This window comes from Anabrus simplex, chromosome 7 (assembly GCF_040414725.1).
Source record: "Anabrus simplex isolate iqAnaSimp1 chromosome 7, ASM4041472v1, whole genome shotgun sequence".
NCBI lineage: Eukaryota > Metazoa > Arthropoda > Insecta > Orthoptera > Tettigoniidae > Anabrus > Anabrus simplex.
This window is the reverse complement of record NC_090271.1, coordinates 199,011,742-199,031,424: the sequence shown is the minus strand read 5'-3', so window position 1 is coordinate 199,031,424 and position 19,683 is coordinate 199,011,742. Positions and strand designations below refer to the sequence as shown.

The window sequence follows — 19,683 nt, the reverse complement described above, 5'->3', positions numbered from 1 at the left end:
CTAATGAATTGAGGCTGTCTGAAAGCCAAAAGTGTTAAGGATTCGTGATGGCATGAAGACAAAATGTTTGTTAAATTTACTGGTACGATGGATGAAAATATGAAGAGTAGTCTTTGTAAGCCTATTATCTCTTGTTATGAACTGACTCTGTTGTTTGAATACATTGTAAAGGTAGATCAGAGTTTTCGTGTTCAGTATTTTGTGCATGTGCATATGCTGCTGTGTTCGTAACGTTCGTAAAATTGAGAGAGAGAGAGAGAGAGAGAGAGAGAGAGAGAGAGAGAGAGAGAGAGAGAGAGAGAGTTAAATTCTTACCTGACGTTACAGCATCGCCGAAGACCGTGCACTGCCACCAATGAGGATCTTCAGGTTGGGGATTGTCTCCTCCTAGCTCAGGCGGCAGAACGTTAGCAGGTATGTGTTCATGCAGTGATTCCAGGTCGTGGCCGTGGAAGAATAACTGAAAGAATGAGCGGATTACAACATTATGGTTGCTGGTCAGATCTCACCATCAAGATGATTGCTTTGGTTAACAACAACGGCAGGAGGGATCTACCTTAATTTTGGGTGGTCACATTTTATTTTAGAGGAATGGTTGTCTTCAATTTTTCAAGGCTATGACAGTGTGATGTTGATTTGAACTTTCACCATAATTACTGATTAATCATTGATTCAACAATACTTTCTGTGTAAAAACAGTGCAATAACCTTTGCTATTATGGATAGTCTAATGTTATGCTGTGTATGGTTGCCATTAATTTGGAATTTACCATGTGTGTAGAAGGAAATCTCGGAGGACCTACGTTGAAGTTAGCTACCGTTTACGCCAGAATTCGAATCCTATAAATATATGCGGTACAGTTTCCGAGGTCTGTCAGCGAACATAACGTAAAATTGCGAAAATAAGTATCTTTCTTCAGCTTGATCCAGATTTTTTCTGGGGTTACTGGAGCTACCCTAGCTCATTTATGGTTTTGACCATGATAATTTACAGATAAAAAATCCACCCTTGTATCCACCATGATTTAAACCTGGTTGGAAATCCAACAGCTAATCATGCACCGCAACCAGGAAAATGAGTGCCGTGTAAGAAGAGTTTTGCCATCATGACTCAGATAGTAGAATAAAATCCTTGAATTTAAAATGACCAGTACACTGCCTTTTGTACTGTGTTATTGGCATTCTTGACGATAAGACCATTGTGACGCACTTACTGTTTTATCTGAATCGATAGCATTTACGAGTATTTACCTACAAAATGCAGTGTTGCTCTCTGCGAGACATAGCCTACTGAATTCTTTTGATAACCACAACGTCAGCTCCAAAGAAAGTACTCCATCCAAACATAAAATACGTGTATCACGGTAGAATAGTGGTCAGTTTAATATTGCTGCGCAAGGAAAGATGAAACATAACCATTATTCTGAAATTTTAAATGTTATAGATATCTTGTTTCAGCATTTGCAAACTACCGTACATCACATTCACTTCATATCTATATAAATAAAATTATAATTTTTTTCTGTAATCTTCAAATTTTTCACTCGTGCTTAGTTTTTATCTTGAATTAAACACACAAAAGTGGGAAAATAGGTTAATTTAAATTTTTATTAGTCTGTTTATTGTTTGCTTGTTACAGTATCACGGGAAAATCATTGAACAGAATTTGTCGAAACTTGGAAAACCGAAAAAGTAGTTAATGAGATTCAAACCCAATAACATAATAACAACAATATACACTGACTGACAGAGCAAATGCAACACCAAGAAGGAGTGGTTCGAAAGGGATGAAAGTTGGGGAAAGAAACAGAGACGGCACGGACGAATAATTGATGTTTATTTCAAACCGATATACAGGTTACACAATGCGCACGGCATCGACTCAGTAGGATGTAGGACCACCGCGAGCGGCGATGCACGCAGAAACACGTCGAGGTACAGAGTCAGTAAGAGTGCGGATGGTGTCCTGAGGGATGGTTCTCCATTCTCTGTCAACCATTTGCCACAGTTGGTCGTCCGTACGAGGCTGGGGCAGAGTTTGCAAATGGCGTCCAATGAGATCCCACACGTGTTCGATTGGTGAGAGATCCGGAGAGTACGCTGGCCACGGAAGCATCTGTACACCTCGTAGAGCCTGTTGGGAGATGCGAGCAGTGTGTGGGCGGGCATTATCCTGCTGAAACAGAGCATTGGGCAGCCCCTGAAGGTACGGGAGTGCCACCGGCCGCAGCACATGCTGCACGTAGCGGTGGGCATTTAACGTGCCTTGAATACGCACTAGAGGTGACGTGGAATCATACGCAATAGCGCCCCAAACCATGATGCCGCGTTGTCTAGCGGTAGGGCGCTCCACAGTTACTGCCGGATTTGACCTTTCTCCACGCCGACGCCACACTCGTCAGCGGTGACTATCACTGACAGAACAGAAGCGTGACTCATCGGAGAACACGACGTTCCGCCATTCCCTCATCCAAGTCGCTCTAGCCCGGCACCATGCCAGGCGTGCACGTCTATGCTGTGGAGTCAATGGTAGTCTTCTGAGAAGAGCGGACGCCGGGAGTGCAGGCCTCCTTCAACCAATCGACGGGAAATTGTTCTGGTCGATATTGGAACAGCCAGGGTGTCTTGCACATGCTGAAGAATGGCGGTTGACGTGGCGTGCGGGGCTGCCACCGCTTGGCGGCGGATGTGCCGATCCTCGCGTGCTGACGTCACTCGGGCTGCGCCTGGACCCCTCGCACGTGCCACATGTCCCTGCGCCAACCATCTTCGCCACAGGTGCTGCACCGTGGACACATCCCTATGGGTATCGGCTGCGATTTGACGAAGCGACCAACCTGCCCTTCTCAGCCCGATCACCATACCCCTCGTAAAGTCGTCTGTCTGCTGGAAATGCCTCCGTTGACGGCGGCCTGGCATTCTTAGCTATACACGTGTCCTGTGGCACACGACAACACGTTCTACAATGACTGTCAGCTGAGAAATCACGGTACGAAGTGGGCCATTCGCCAACACCGTGTCCCATTTATCGTTCGCTACGTGCGCAGCACAGCGGCGCATTTCACATCATGAGCATACCTCAGTGACGTCAGTCTACCCTGCAATTGGCATAAAGTTCTGACCACTCCTTCTTGGTGTTGCATTTGCTCTGTCAGTCAGTGTATTATTATTAAATACATTCCTACTTGGTATGCCTTTCATTATAGCTGGAAGATAATTCCATATGTGCATGGTTGCAGGTGTGAATGATTACAGTAATTTGTCTTGTGATTTCTGGAAATACAGTACCATTAGAAAGAGTTTTATGACCTTGTAGGGATACTAATTGGGGATTAGGCAGTTTTACCTTTCAATGTTCAATCTACAAAGTCTCTGTGAGTGAACTCGAGGTCTCCACTTCTATTTCCTATAGATAGCTAGTGACATGGCTTTACCTACATTATAAACTTCGTAATAATTAAATAACGAGGATAAATATGTATTTCTACCTAGTACATATACCATGGTTGTTTCCTTCTCAGTACTAGCACCATTTAATTACTCATACAATACGTACATCAGTCTTAACAGAGGTCTTAGAGTCTTTTCCTAAAGATGTAAGATGCTTTAAGAGAATACTCCAATATGTTGCAAAAAATTTGAAAATTTCTACATGATGGTATTGTATTTAGTACAATGTTAAGCTGGTAGTAACTGTACTACTCAGTCTACTGTACAGTAAATTGTAGTGTTAAGTTATAGGAAATATTTCTCTGTGGATTTCTTTTTGCGATTGCGTTGTAATTATTATGATTATTGCAATGGGATATTTTAAGTGGTATTTTGTAGATTTTGAGTGAATTCCTGAGTGACTGCGTTGAAATTATGTTGCACTACATATAAGGGAATATTTCGACGTATTTACTGTAAATTTCAGATGCATTCCTATGCGTTTCATCATAATTATTAACATTACTCAAAAGTAATTTTTATTAATTTTTATTTTCTTGTTTTGACATTTCTGCCTGCCTGTTAAATGGTCAGTCCGAAGGGTGGTTGGATCCTCAAATAGCTCCACCAAAGATTATACAGTTATAGAAGGCCCGTAATGAGACGTATGAGACATGAGTGAAAATTTCTTGTACAGAGTACAGTATTCTTGGCAAAAGAACGAGCACGAGTAAGCCAACGGATGAAGGAGTACCGACGAAAGAGAGAACTTGAGAAAATGATGCAAGCTGTGTAATCGCAACCCGCAAGTAGTTGAAACGAAATTAATAATAATAATAATAATAATAATAATAATAATAATAATAATAATAATAATAATAATAATAATAATAAGTACCTCCGTGGCTTAGGCACAGAGCGCCGGCCTCTCACCGCTTGGTTCCGTGGTTCAAATCCTGGTTACTTCATGTGAGATTTGTGCTGGACAAAGCAAAGGCGAGACAGGTTTTCTCCGGGTACTCCGGTTTTTCCTGTCATAGGCTATTTCATTCCAGCAACACTCTCCAATATCATTTCATTTCATCTGTCATTCATTAATCATTGCTCCAGAGGAGTGCGACAGGCTTCGGCAGCCGGCACAATTCCTATCCTCGCCGCTAGATGGGGGCTTCATTCATTACATTCCTGACCCGGTCGAATGACTGGAAACATGCTGTGTATTTTCAATAATAATAATAATAATAATAATAATAATAATAATAATAATAATAATAATAATAATAATAATAATAATAATAATAATAGTCAAACTACGGCTACAATATTGTTATCCCCTCGACATACCGTATCATCTGACCAAAGTCAATTGGATATTTTCTTAATCTGTGCATGTATCTAATCTGACTGGGAGTTTCTGAACAGACACACCCACCTGTCGCCCCCGTTTTACTACAGCTGTATTGAGGTTTCCGTTTGACATTGTGCAGCGTCATCGTCAGAGGTTGTCCCAGAAGTCTTAGAGTTTAACACAGTAACTTTCCGCCCCGTTGACCCGATTTCTACTGTAGCTCCGCCATTAATTTTGAGACTGGTTTGTGGGACTTGCAAAGGAGTGCACTCAGCCTCGTAAAGACAAGAGAAATGGGTTTGATAATGATCCTACGTGGCTCATATGGCCTCTAATTCCTCGGTTCCGTGGTTCAAATCCCGGTCACTTCATGTGAGATTTGTGCTGAAAAAAGCGGAGGCGGACAGGTTTATCTCCGACTACTCCTGTCATCTTCGATTCCAGCAACACCAATATAATTTCATTTCGTCTGTCAGTCATTAACTATTGCCCCGGAGGATTGCAACAGGGTTCGGCAATCGGCACAATTCCTATCCTCGCCGCTAGATGGGGCTTCATTCCATTCCTGACCCGGTTGAATGGCTGGAAACACGCTGTGGATTTTCATCATGCCACAAGGAATGTGTATGTTTAGTCCTCAGCCCGAAGGCTGGTTAGATCCTCAACAGCTCTGCCATCAGCTGTCATAGATGGCCTAGGCATCACTGAAGAAGCGTACTTGGGAAATGAGGAGTGAGGTAGTTTCCCGTTGCTTTCCTCACCGAGCCAGAAGTTGCTATTACATATCAGTCTGCCAAGCCCACTGAAATGCATGCACCAACCAACCCTATGAGCAATATTTTCACACCATTCATAGCAGGGACTGGCTGCAGACAAGGGATGTAAGGAGTACTTACTAGTCGAGAACGATAGGCAGAGCTGGCGATAGAGTTCGAGACTGGTCAATTCTCCTTACATCACGAATTGCAATAGGCTATAATATGTTTTCCACTTCCACATTCCACGTTATAAAAATTACATTTTAAAATGCCAGAAATTAAAATAGGTTAATATTACTGAATATGCGGAGTTTCGATTTTTTGTATTGCTGTGAAACGTACGAAATTGTTTACGCACTGAGAATCTATTTGAGTTGAAGTTGAAGAAGCAGCGAGTGCTGCATGTGAATATGAAATGGACTGAAATGTGTCTTCAAGGTTAAATAAGCTGTTTTATAAATAAACTATCTGTAGTAGCCGGCGTTGCCCGGATAGTTTTTTAAAAGTTTACCTTTAAGATTTGTATTACCAGTTAGTTATGTGTGAACTGAATTTTTATAGAATTCCTTTTTGACATGTTGAATGATATTTTACGATCTATTATGTAGTTTTAATTTATATGTGTTTGATTTCAGGTTTTAGATTATTTAATTTTCGAGTAAAACATTGTCCTCGTGGAAGCTCGAATTGACTGGGAAGTATTTGATCCTGTCAAAAATTATTAAGTGATAACTATTTGTATTAACACGTCGCACTATAGATGCGATGTACACGCTTTCAACTGCCATTGAGACTGTCAACAATCAGCTCTTTGACCCCAAAAGCAGTGGATTCAACACTAATCTCGGTTATTTTAGACTATTTACTTTTAAGCCCATCTCAGCACCCCGTCTCAATGGAGGCTGAACGTGGACTTAAACGGTCTCAAGAGCGTCACAATTCATCTCAGCGACACATAAACAATGGATTCGACATTAATATAGGTTATTTTCCTTTATTTTTACATGTCATACCAGTGGCGGCTCGTTTGGGAGGCGCTAAGGCGCGAGCCCCCCACGGGGTTCCATCAAATTAGGGAATTTTAATCTTAAATGTTAACAAGGGAAATATTTTACTATTATTATCAAGTGCGCGAGTTGTACTGTACTGCGGCCCGATGCGCTGCTGGCCCTGCGCAGGAGGACGCTCTCTCATAGCGGACCAAATACTCCGAGTCTCGCTCGACTGGCCTTGAGGGAGCCAATCAGAGGCACAGTGGAGATTTGCTGTTCTAACGGAGATTCCGGCGCGTTTCTGCCGCGGCCTATCGTTGCAGCCAACCTACCCGAAACATTGCAGATTTGATTTCTATTTAACAGGGGTCAGTTTGTGCCATTTCTCTCCTAAAACTAGGGACTATTTTACTGAGGCATTTACCTGAGTTAAATGTGCCGGTATATATTTTTAAAAAAATACCGGGCGAGTTGGCCGTGCGTGTAGAGGCGCGCGGCTGTGAGCTTGCATCCGGGAGATAGTAGGTTCGAATCCCACTATCGGCAGCCCTGAAAATGGTTTTCCGTGGTTTCCCATTTTCACACCAGGCAAATGCTGGGGCTGTACCTTAATTAAGGCCACGGCCGCTTCCTTCCAACTCCTAGGCCTTTCCTATCCCATCGTCGCCATAAGACCTATCTGTGTCGGTGCGACGTAAAGCCCCTAGCAAAAAAAAAAAATATTTAAAATAGTCTTGTAATTTTTAAGATTATTAACTAACGAAACGAGTAACGACTGTAACTACTGTCTCCTCGCACTTGACTCATGTTGGCCATTCTTACTGGAGAGCGCGATGTTTAGCTGTGTGTTGATGAATGATCTCGCGAGGTGACTGTGACGAGGTGAAATTAGGAGAAAGGTTGTGATTTATATGTAGGCGTAGTGTTATGTTTCCACTTCGTATAGTATGATTACCATCGAACATATTAAAGAATTAACGTTTTCTTCTCTTTCTACCGAAAAGAAAGTCGAACTGAAGGAGTGTGGTAAGCCGACACCAGACTTCTCGTTGAAAAAACCGGAGACCAAGGAAAATGACAATAGGACTTTTCAAAGACAAATTAATTCTCTTGACGTATATAACAAGAACGCGCGGATATGTGGAAGTGATATCTCAGAAACCTTTTCTGCATTCCTTGCCTGCTATTCTCCCGTTCTAGGAAAGGAGATAAATTGGATCACCACAGGGGTGATATCAATAGTACCATGGACTCTGAAATGCTTGGTAAAGTCAATGTCGTGTCTTGTTTGAGTGATCACTACAGTGAAACTATTCGTAAACATAATTCGATCGTGGACAAGAACAGGCAAATGTTAATAATAATAATAATAATAACAATAATAATAATAATAATTGCATATGCATTGCACCGTATAGTCTTCGAAGTGTGTATCTTGATAACATGGTTTGAAGAACTTGAGATATATTATGGAATTATGAAACTAAGGCGCGCCCCCCACTGCTGATATCCACGAGCCGCCACTGTGTCATACCCTTCCATTCCCTATCCTTAGCGGGGGTTGGGATGTTTCATCTCCATAGTATTCTTTTTTTCCAGGTGGTAAGTCATATGTGTACCAAGTTTAGTTGAGAGCTATTCTGGAATATAGATCGGTCATTGTTATATTCATTTTCACACCTTCTCAACCTCCATTCTGATTGCGGTTGAAGTATGATTTAACCAGCATCCTGAGCATCACAGTTCAACTCAGCGGCCTCGTAACAATGGATTGGTCATTAATATAAGTCGTTTTAGTTCATTTTTATATTTCACACCCTCCCCTAGGAGTGCTAGGGGTGTTTTCCTCCAACAGTATTCTTTTCAGGTAGTAAGTCATATGTGTACCAATACTGTATGAGGGCTATGCTGGAAGAAACACACATAGGCCTACATGTGTAATTTCGGTCATTTTTGACAGTTTCCTGTTCACCTCTTCTTATCTCCATGCCGATATATGATATGTCGTATGGCTTTTAGTGCCGGGATATCCCAGGACGGGTTCGGCTCGCCAGGTGCAGGTCTTTCTATTTGACACCCGTAGGCGACCTGCGCGTCATGATGATGATGAAATGATGATGAAGACAACACATACACCCAGCTCCGTGCCGTACGAATTAACCAATTAAGGTTAAAATCCCCGACCTCGCCGGGAATCGAACCCGGGACCCTCTGAACCGAAGGCCAGTACGCTGACCGTTCAGCCAACGAGTCGGACTCCATGCCGATGAGGGTTGAACATTGACTCCAAGGACATCCGGAGTGTCATTATTCATCTCAGCGACTCCGAAATTATGGACTGTGCATTAATGTTTGTCATTGTCTATTATTTTTATATTTCACCCCTCTTTCCGTATTTTTTATAATTCTTCCCTGCCCCTAGGGATTTTATGGGTGTCTTACCCCCATAGCGATTTCTTTCAGGTAGTAAGTCATATATGTACCAAGTGGTTTAGGAGGATATGGGTAATCTACATACACGTACACACACCCATATCCATAGCATATATATCTATACATATCTACACATATATAGATGATTGAGGGAATGTATTTATTTCTATTTGTTGTTATACTTACTTACTTCCCTCAGAAGGTAAGTTAGCGCCCCGTCATCAGTAGCATCCAAGTATCTGTGTGTTCAACCCTTGACCTGTTTCTCTACAGGGTCGGATATTAAGTGAGACGAATATTCGCGGTGCATTTTTACGACCGGATGCCCTTCCTGGCCTCACCCTCATCAGTGGAGTAGATGATATGAAACGAATGGCGGGATATGTGATAATAGGAAGCGAGTGGGTATAATACGGTCCCGGCACGTAGCCTATTCCTGTCAAATAGCACCGAGGAGTCTGCTCAAAGCTTAACGTCTCCATATGGCGGACGCATCACCATTAAACGCGTCATATTCGGAGAGGTTTGGAGCTGAATGAATCCAAGCTTTTGGCACGAAACCTAGTGATGAGATATATTGTATACCTACCACCACCTCTCCTACCCTGCCGGCCAGTGTTCTGATGGTGATTTTTTTCCACCTACGGGGCTCGAACTGGCTAACCACTGTATCAGATCATACAGACTTGACACTTTAACGATCATGGTGACCAGACGGGCTATGACGCTAAAACAGATTTACTTCCTAGAAACAAAGTTACTACTACTACTACTACTACTACACAAGTTTCCATTCCGTCCCTGACGGGGACGGTGGGCCTCCTAGACGGTAACACAGTCTTTCAGGCCAGAAAGATTTGATTCAGAGAAGGTGAGGGGTTGGTGGTCGTAGTATTTAATAGGAACTCTTTCGGCATTCGCCTTAATGCAAGAGAATGGAAACCCACGGGAAACCACTCTCAGAACAGCCGACGGTGGGAACCAGTCGCTCCACTTTCCTAATGTAGAACTGCAAGGTTAGTAAAACTAGCCGCTGTAAAGCTGAAGCTTACTCTACTTGGTGAACAACGTAACTACTGCTACTACTAAAACGTTTCATAGACGGTAACGCCGTCTCTCAGGCCAGAGAGATGTGATACATTGAAGATGATGTTCGGAGAAGGTGAGGGGGTTTGGCAGCCGTGGCCTATACTAGGAACTGTCCCGGGACCCCCTTAGTGCAGGAGAATGGAAAACCACGGAAAACCATTCTCAGGATAGCAGACGGTGGGGACCAGCCCCTCACCGTCTCCCGAATGCAAAGGCGTAGAGCCGCGGCTACCCCTCCTCTGCTCGGTTGGTCGGTCAGAGTACAAAGCTGTCGGACCATGGACCAGCCGTGGGAAAATTATACAAACTAACACTCTTATAAATAAAATTCTAGCGTACTCTACTAAAAAATTAAAGCAACCTTCCTTCCCCTTCTCCCACTTGTAGGCCATTGTAGGCCAGTAGTATGAGCTGTGACGGTTCAGAGCCACCTCGTCAGCATTTTTCCTGTTGAGTCAGCACCCGAGGTCATTGACCCCGGCCAAGATCACTGACCCCATGACGTCATGACCACGTGACCGTGACGTTACATCGTTTGTAAACAAAGCCACGTGCTGTTAAGAGGCAGCAGTGAGGTTAGCGATGCTCACTTGTCCGAAAAAGTGAGGTTAGGGTCCGTCAAGATGACAGCTGTCATAAAGAACGTGGGCAAGCACGTGGCTTTGTTTACAAACAATGTGACGTCAGGGTCACGTTGTCATGACGTCATAGGGTCAATGACCTCGAGTGCTGACTCAGCAGAAAAATGCTGACGAGGTGGCTCTGAACCGTCACAGCTCATACTACTTAGGCCGAAGTCTACTCTGCAACCGCCGATGCGGAACAACGTAATTACAGTATACTTACTACAGTGCAGGTGGAGAAATCTTGTCAATTTTAAATTCCTATGTTTTCTGCTTCAGCTCGAATGTCCTGTATGATATTATCTATCTACTTTATAGATCATGTTAATTATCTTCTTGTTCATAGACGTCTTTGAATACTGATACACAACCCATGGATTGAGCAACTATTTTAAAATGTAAATACGTATATTGAACAATATAGATTCGTAAATCTCTGTTTTCATTACCCACAAAATTCACCGATAACACAGGCAGTATTGCATGCCTGCTGTCAAAGTGAACTTCATGTTGAGGATTTTTTTTTACAGTTTGTTTTACGTCGCACCGACACAGATAGGTCTTATGGCGACGATGGGATAGGAAAGGCCTAGGAGTGGGAGAGAAGCAGCCGTGGCCTTAATTAAGGTATAGTCCCAGCATTCGCCTGGTGTGAAAATGGCAAACCACGGAAAACCATCTTCAGATCTGCCGAAAGTGGGGTTCGAACTCACAACCTCCCGGATGCAAGCTCACAGCTGCACGCCCCTAACCGCACGGCGAACTCGCCCGGTGTTGAGGATATTTGAAGGTAACATGGAATTCATAAGCATTGAGGGAGGCAAGCTCATATTAGTTTATCAGCTGGAAGGGAATGTATGTTGTTAGTTGGAGGTGTACGGTAAACACTAAAGTACGGATGACAGAATTAATAATAATAGCGTGTGGCCTCCGGAGAGGTCTGGTGCACGTCTTTCGATTTTACGCCGTATTGGCGACCTGCACGTCTGTGAGGATGGGGCATATCTAAGATGAAGACGTTACAAACACCCATCTCCCGAGCCATAGGAATTAACTAATGAAAGTTAAATTCCCCAACCCGACCGGGAATAGAACCCGGGACCCCTCGAACCAAAGATTAGCATGCTAACCATTTAGCCATGGAGTCGGAAGACAGGACTAATCAGTGCGAAGAATCAGGTTTTTGTTGTTGTTGTTGTTTCTAATCAAGGCGTTGACGCATTTCTCCATCGCAAGAAAATATAGCAACGCATGTAAGAGGAAGGTCCAATATAAGGAAATAGATTTGTAGATATTTGAGTGTTAAGTACGATAAGTTACATATACTGTCAGTGTTAAGTATGTACAGTGAAAAAGAAAAGTTTTAGGTTATATTGCATTTGCTCAATTTACTAAACATCTATCGAGTTAGTTTTTTCTCAGTATACATATCTGAGATGGGGATCACGCGGATTTTTGTTCAATTTACCATTCCCGCAACATGTAGCCATTAAGGGCTATCTTACTAAATACCCAGGTATGTCGTTTACAAGGCCCTAAGCTCCATACATGAAGTAGAATGTCATAAAGTCATCGCAGTGAACTAAGATTCATCTAACATTACATTTTCTTCAGATTAACCCAGTTATTCGCGCGATCGTTGGAATCTGCTGACAATTGAGTAATTTGGATTTTGGTGGTGGTGGTGACGGAGATTCTTGTTTTAATAGAACATTTGTGTTTTAGCCGGCATGTTAAGGCATGTTGCCCTTTCTGATATGATTCCTTAAGTGATGATTCCAGGGATCTACCGGAATTCGAACCCCTGCCGTCTGAGCGGGAAGTCAATTCTTAACCACAGTCCCTAAGGAATTTTGAACGTTTGTTTATAGTTGTCTTAGAATTTTAGTGTTGAACATGAGAATTCGTTTATCAAGATAATTTTTGTTCAGAAGTAAGAGATATTGTCATTATTATTATTATTATTATTATTATTATTATTATTATTATTATTATTATTATTATTATTATTTCATTTGTATATTTATTCTTAATATTTTAAGCTGGAAGGTCTTCATATTTGACATGAGTAATTTGTTTTGTACAAGCGGATGGGAAAACAGTGTTATTTACAACTCGGAAAGTTCCCGTGAGGCATGTGGAACAGCCCAGAATCCGATGACGCGGCCTGGTTGTTATTGTCTTGGGACCCGGAAAAGGTTCGGGGCGTGGTCTTGGTATGGCAAGAGGATCTTCCAATCGTGATTGGATGGCCAGGATCAATCTAGACGTATCATGAGAGAGTAGGCATGTGAGAAAACAGCGGAAAAAGAGGACATGTAACTTTTGTGGAACGTGGTTGACTTGAAATTTTTGTGGAACGTGAAGTGTGGTACTGACCTACAAACTGTGGAGTGCTTAGGCACTTGGTATTATATCACTTGTGGCGGCTTTGAGTCTTATATGTTGGTGAAAGCTATGGGGTACTCTATCTCAGACCTTCCACAATTTATGATCTGGAACAACAAGCGTGTGTTGCACAGGTGAAAGTATCTTTAAACGAAGTGTTAGAATCAGTGAATACAGAATTATAAAGCTGCAGTAACAACGTGATATAACAAGTGCCAATAATGAGAACATGCAAGTTGTGTTGATAAACAGAGACAGTGAAGAGTATTTATCTACATATATATGCTTTGTTATTAATGTTCATCGGGCTAACTAGACATGGTAGGTTAGTCCTCGCTTTCCGTTCCCCACTGTTGTTGTTGTTGTTGTTGGATAATTGTGTAAATATGGAGTCTTCCAGCAGTATTTTGTGAGTGTATTATATATATATATATATATATATATATATATATATATATATATATATATATATTGATGTGTTGGTGAGGTGCTCATGCACGGATATTATTCAGAATATAGTTATTTATTTTAGAATCAGTGGAGTTATTGATGAACCTAGGTGCAGATCCTACGTATTTAGTAGTTTCCAGGAGGTTAGGCAAGGCCTGAAGCAGATGTACCAGTACGCAACTTTATCTACACGCCCTGGGAGAGAGAATTATCGTGCTCTATTAACATTTGAGGAATCCATTCTCGTGAACTCTGGCGCCCATACTACGAATATTTTGATTAATTACTTTTATTAATTACTTTCATTTCATTTATTTTATTAATTTATTTCAGTTATTTATTCATTCATTCATAAAAATGAGATTACAATTGGCACCCAACAGTGGGGCAATAGTTACTGATTTTTATTTAGACATGTTACAAAATTAATTTTTAATGCTGAACAGGGGAATTTTATTAAAAAAAAGTTTTTCAATTCCCGGACGAGGTAGAGATTTTGGCCACATGTTGTTAATTCTTCTGGCTCTGAACTGGGTGTTTGTGTTTTTCTTGATACACATCTCTTCATCTACACACAGCACAGTACACCATGCTACCAACCACCAAATTATACGTAATAGCTGAATACATTCACACACGTAGGGTTGACGTCGGAGAAAGAAAGAAAGAAAGAAAGAAAGAAAGAAAGAAATTGAGTGAATTGGCTCTACTTTACTCCAGTAAATAAACAAAACTCGTGATACAAAACTACCTATAAACAGAGTTATGAAGACTGAACTTCATTTCATAAACTGTTTCTCTGATGTAGAAAAAAAGTCTCTCTTTTTCAATAACCCATTGCTATTTTCCGCTCTCTGCCTGGAGTTTATAACTATCCTTTAGAATGATAATATGATACTCCTCTGATATTTCCGTGAAGGTTTGCGGAATTTTCGTGTTTAATCTTACAAGTGGATGTCAGTACTCACCCGACGTCTCATACGTTCATCCAAAAATCCCTTGAAGAGTGAGAACACCATGGAGAATAGTGCGGGCTGATGGACGATGTGAATTCCATTTAACCTCATTGGGAAAGCCGTCTGTAAAATGGAAAGTACAATGTATACAACTGACTCTTCACTGGTTTCTATGACGTACTCCATGCCGTTCCTAGTGGGCAGCCCCCGGCTCTCAGGGCTGATGGTGGTAGGGAGTGAATGAGAAAGAGGCGGACGGGAGTGAGGTTCATGAACGGCATATTTTATGAGACATAGACATAAAGAATTCAAGAGTATATAAAATCATCTTTTAAAAAAGTAATGCAACAAATTAACTTAAGCCTCTCCTTTATTCTGCATTTAGGTCGACACCTGACATTTCATTGAATTCACAGACTTACTGAAGACAGGTAAATTTGTTTGAACAAAAATAACACGTAATTCTGCTTCCAACGCAGCTGCGGAGAAACATAACCTAGTTTTACTATTATTCAGGTTCATAAGTGTTTGCAAAGGTATGTAGAGCCAAACATAGTAATTAATTTGTAGACCAATGCGTGGATATGCAGAAATACGTCTGTTCTCATCAAATTCAAGGACGACGCCTGTAATATTATGATACCTATCTTTAAAAAGTATGTTACATTGAAGCTTCATCAGTTATCTTTGAAATTCGACTGGATAATATTTGAAATTAGCGAAAAAGGGCCTCGTGAAAATGTTTAATTCAATCGAATTTTTTTCGATATTTCTAAACCATTGTCGAATTGTGTTTGTAATTATAAAACCATTGAAGAGGACAGGAAAAACAATACTACGACAGGAATATCAAGACGAGTTATATGACCTATTTATAACGAATGCTACGGAGCAGTACGGTTCCTCTAGTATTTTTGGGAAAAAGCTTATTGAGAACTACCTTTTAGACGTAGGTAAATATATGGTCGTGGATTCTTTTTGCATATATTTTTATGCTCAATAAATCTACTATATATACAGTAGATATTCGAGGTCCATTATATTATGGTGTCAGGCTGTCATAAGCCGGACTAGACATTGGGGACTTGTTCAGGGAGAGGCAACGGAAATCACTATGTAGGGGACGTCGGGGGAGCAGATTGCCCGCAATGCATTGCTCGACTCACTTGTAAGCTGTTGCAGCGCGGGTGGGCGGTCAATTAATTTCATTACGGTAGGCCTCAGTTAATAATGATGCCTTTGCTTACAGTGCACTATATCTTTTAGCATGACCGGACTGAGTGGCTAAGACGGTTGAGGCGTTGGCCTTCTTGACCTCAACTTGGCTCAGTCCAGTAGTATTTCAAGATGCTCAAATACGTCAGCCTCGTGTCGGTAGATTCATCGGCACATAAAAGAACTCCTGCGGGACTCAATTCCGGCACCTCGGCGTCTCCCCAAAAAGTTAGTGGGACGTAAAATAAATAAAATAAATTAATTATTCGTTTGAATTTGAAGCTTCAATTGGTGGTGGATAGGACAGATATACGTCCTTCTGCTTATAATTTATTAGATAATGTACAGTACTTTTAGCTCATACATATGTATTTTTTCCCATGGCATTACAGCGCTTGAAGGGCCTTGGCCTACCAAGCGACCGCTGCTCAGCCCGAAGATCTCCAGATTAGGAGGTGTTGTGTGGTCAGCACAACGAATCTCTCGGTCGTTATTTTTGGCTTTATAGACCGGGGCGGCTATCTCACCGTCAGATAGCTCCTCAATTCTTATCACATAGGCTGAGTGGACCTCGAACCACCCCTCAAGTCCAGGTAAAAATCCCTGACCTGGCCGGGAATCGAACTCGGGGCCCCCGGTTAAGAGGCAAGCACGTCACCCCTACACCACGGGACCGGCCATACATATGTATACCAGGAGAAATTCATGGGCCTGGTAATATTTCACAGAAGCCTCAGAAACTAAAAAAAAAAAAAATGTTCTATTAGTTTTCGGTATAACTGGTTTCGAAAGAAAAAATATGTACATCGGGCCTGATTCACTCTGTGAAGAGCCATGCGATATTTCAAGTATCGGTAAGTAACTCTTGTTCTTGGCAGAGTGTGTTCGTAGCTTAAACTACGTTATATTTCTTTTTCATTTTCTTTCTAGTTTTAGCCACATTTCATTATTATCGATACACAAAGAGGAATTATTTAGAATGTGTATAACTGTCCACCTCTGTGGTCTAGTGGTTGGTGTCATTAGCTCCCATCCCCAGAGATGTGGGTTCGATTCCCGGCTCTGCCACGAAATTTGAAAAGTGGTACGAGGGCTGAAACGGGGTTCGCTCAGCCTAGTGAGGTCAACTGAGCCATCCTCGAAGTGGTTTCCCTTGGTTTCCCACTTCACCTCCAGGCAAATGCCGGGATGGTACCAAACATAAGACCACGGCCGCTTCCTTCCCTCTTCCTATTCTTTCCCTTCCAATCCTCCCATCCCCCGCAAGGCCCCTGTTCAGCATAGCAGGTGAGGTCGCCTGGGCGAGGTGTTGGTCCTCCTCCCCAGTTGTATCTCCGACCCAGTGTCTGAAGCTCCAGGACACTGGCCTTGAGGCGGTAGAGGTGGGATCCCTCGATGAATCCGAGGGAAAAACCAACCCTGGAGGGTAACCTGATTAAGAAGAAGAAGAAGAAGAAGTGTATAAATGAGAAATCTAAAACAAATATAACTAAATGAATATAACAAGTTGATTCACCAACCCGTGAGAAACAGGACTAATAAAGAACCGCCTGTCAATACAATTGATTGTACAATTGGTATATACTGCTTACTAACTTCATTCATACCACTATTGTACATGTTTCGAGAAATATATCTATTCGCTTCTTCAGCAATAATAAAGTACTTATCAAAATACCTAAGGAGATGCTCTAACTTACAACTCATTAAAATAAAATATCTACTTTAAAGCAACACATTAACATCTCAACTGTTTCTTAAAGTACATTATATTTCCTTTTCAATTTATTTCTAGTCTTAGCCACTCAGGCTCAGGCTCAGTTGACCTCACGAGGCTGAGTGGACCCCGGATGACACACACAGAGGAATTATTTAGAATTACCTGTATAATTGAAAATGTGTATATAATTTAGACAACGAAAAGGAATGGAACTTTTGAGATATCAATGTGTTGTTTTATTTTAAGGTTTTATGTGCTGTAAATTAGGAGCCTCTATGGCTCAAGCGGCAGCGCGCCTGCATATTACCGCTGGGTTCCATGGTTCAAATCCCGGTCACTCTATGAGAGATTTGGGCTGGACAAAGTGGAGGCGGGGCAGGTTTTTCTACGGGTACTACGGTTCTCCCTGTCATCTTTCATTCCAGCAACACTCTCCCATATCATTTCATCTGTCAGTCATTAATCATTGTCCCAGAGGAGTGCGGCAAGCTTCAGCAGCCGGCAAAATTCCTATCCTCGCCACTAGATGGGGGGTTTCATTCATTCCATTCCTGACCCAGTCGAATGACTGGGAACAGGCTGTGGATTTTCATTTTCATCTGTTGTAAATTAGAGCATCTCCTTAGGGATTTTGATATGTATTTTATTAATGCTGAAGAAGAGAATGGATATATTTCTTGAAACATGTACGATAGTGGTATTAATTAAATTAGTAAGCAGTATATACTAATTGTATAATCAATTGTGTTGATAGATGGACCTTTATTAGCCGTGTTTCTCACAGGTTGGTGAATTATTAACCCTCTACTGCATGAATTATTTTTCGTTTCCGTTTGGTGCAGAAAATTTCAAGCTTTAATATTCAACACACGCTCAATGGTTTAGATATACCAGCAATTCTTAACACTCGTATGTGATGTGGATTGCCATATTGGGATATATATACGATTTTCCACAATTTTACGCTAAGCTTTTAACATTCAAAGACCGAACATTACTGCCTACTGGCCATGGGTACGTATTGCAGGGCGCAAGTACAGCTTGCAGAACCGTAGGTCGGTAATGTCTTTGAGGTTGAGTCAGAGGTTCTCCTGAAACCTGTGGTAATATGATGGGGAGGGCCCACGTAAAATAAACGGTGGTTGGTTCGCGTGGATGTTGACGGGGTGGAAGGAGTACCTTTGGCTGTAGGGCTGTTTTGTCTTATGTTATGTAAAAAAATAAACAAGGCATCTCTGGGATATGTGTTTAATTGACTGTACAGTTGAAGGTGTGCCGTAAAACTACCTCTCTCTATAATATTTATCCATTTACACAGGTGAAAAGTTATTTGTTGCCTAATGGCAACAGTATGCAGTAGAGGGTTAATAGTCAATACCGATCTAATAGGAACCGAAAAGGGTCACGTTCATTAACAATAGTCTAATCATTATTGTTGAATTTCGTAAAGGGGGCCAAGTATAAATATCACGTATTTAAATATTAAAACCATAAAATTGTAAGATCATACTTACAGCGAGATAGGAGACCATTTTGCCGGCGAAGCTCGGCGATAGTCCACGGAACTGTGTGAATCCCAAATTAGCCATGTCGAGTATGGCATAAACTCCTGTGCCTTGCGAAATTGGTTCTAGTTCGCCAATTTCTCCGAGGACTCCACATATTTGTAGCAAGGTTTCTGCCGGCACTTCGCTTGGTTGCCAGATGCCAACTTGTAACCACAATATTCGAGCTCCATCAGGGTGTCTGTCGATCAGCACTTGAGCAACACGGGAGTTTAAAATATCTGTGAAATGTGTCCGTGGTATTTCCAACCAACTCGGTCCCTGTTCTGCCTTAAACTTCTCGTAACTTTTGAGCTGAAAAGAACAACACATCATCAAGTAAGAAAGTTGTGGAGAAATGCCTGAAAATAGTAAACATTCTTATCAAAAACTAGCTGTTGAGCAGCAGTTGACGAGTTGTTAAAAAAAAATAACACATTCGACAGCAATGCTATCTAAAGGAGATAAGTCACAGCCGAAAAGAAAGAAAGAAAGAAAGAAAGAAAGAAAGAAAGAAAGAAAGAAAGAATGGGAGAGAGAGATCGAATCTCAATTAACAAGTTGTTGTTGGTGAATTTTATGGGTTTAGGCCATTGCAATCCACCACATTTAGTTTTCTTCCGGCTCAGCAATATCAGAACATCCGAGGTCAAGGGGTCTTTCATGTCCATCTCTCTTCATGATTCTCTTTTTTATCGTGTGATTTTTCTTCGCATTTATTCTCATTTCGACGGCTAT

At 41.6% G+C, this 19,683-nt stretch overlaps 1 protein-coding gene across 3 annotated transcripts in view; it reads right to left on the bottom strand.

Moving 5' to 3' along the window:
• LOC136877460 (alpha-tocopherol transfer protein) overlaps positions 1 to 19,683 on the bottom strand; it is a 127,816-nt gene that overhangs the window by 9,542 nt on the left and 98,591 nt on the right. The window contains exons 4-6 of one of the 3 annotated variants that reach the window (XM_067151516.2): positions 18,916 to 19,260; positions 14,479 to 14,589; positions 316 to 460 (exon numbers count right to left, since the gene is read on the bottom strand). In XM_067151516.2, coding sequence (XP_067007617.1) covers positions 316 to 460; positions 14,479 to 14,589; positions 18,916 to 19,260 — 601 coding nt within the window. The remainder of the gene's footprint in view (positions 1 to 315; positions 461 to 14,478; positions 14,590 to 18,915; positions 19,261 to 19,683) is intronic. The other 2 variants (XM_067151518.2, XM_067151519.2) reach the window with 2 other exon arrangements.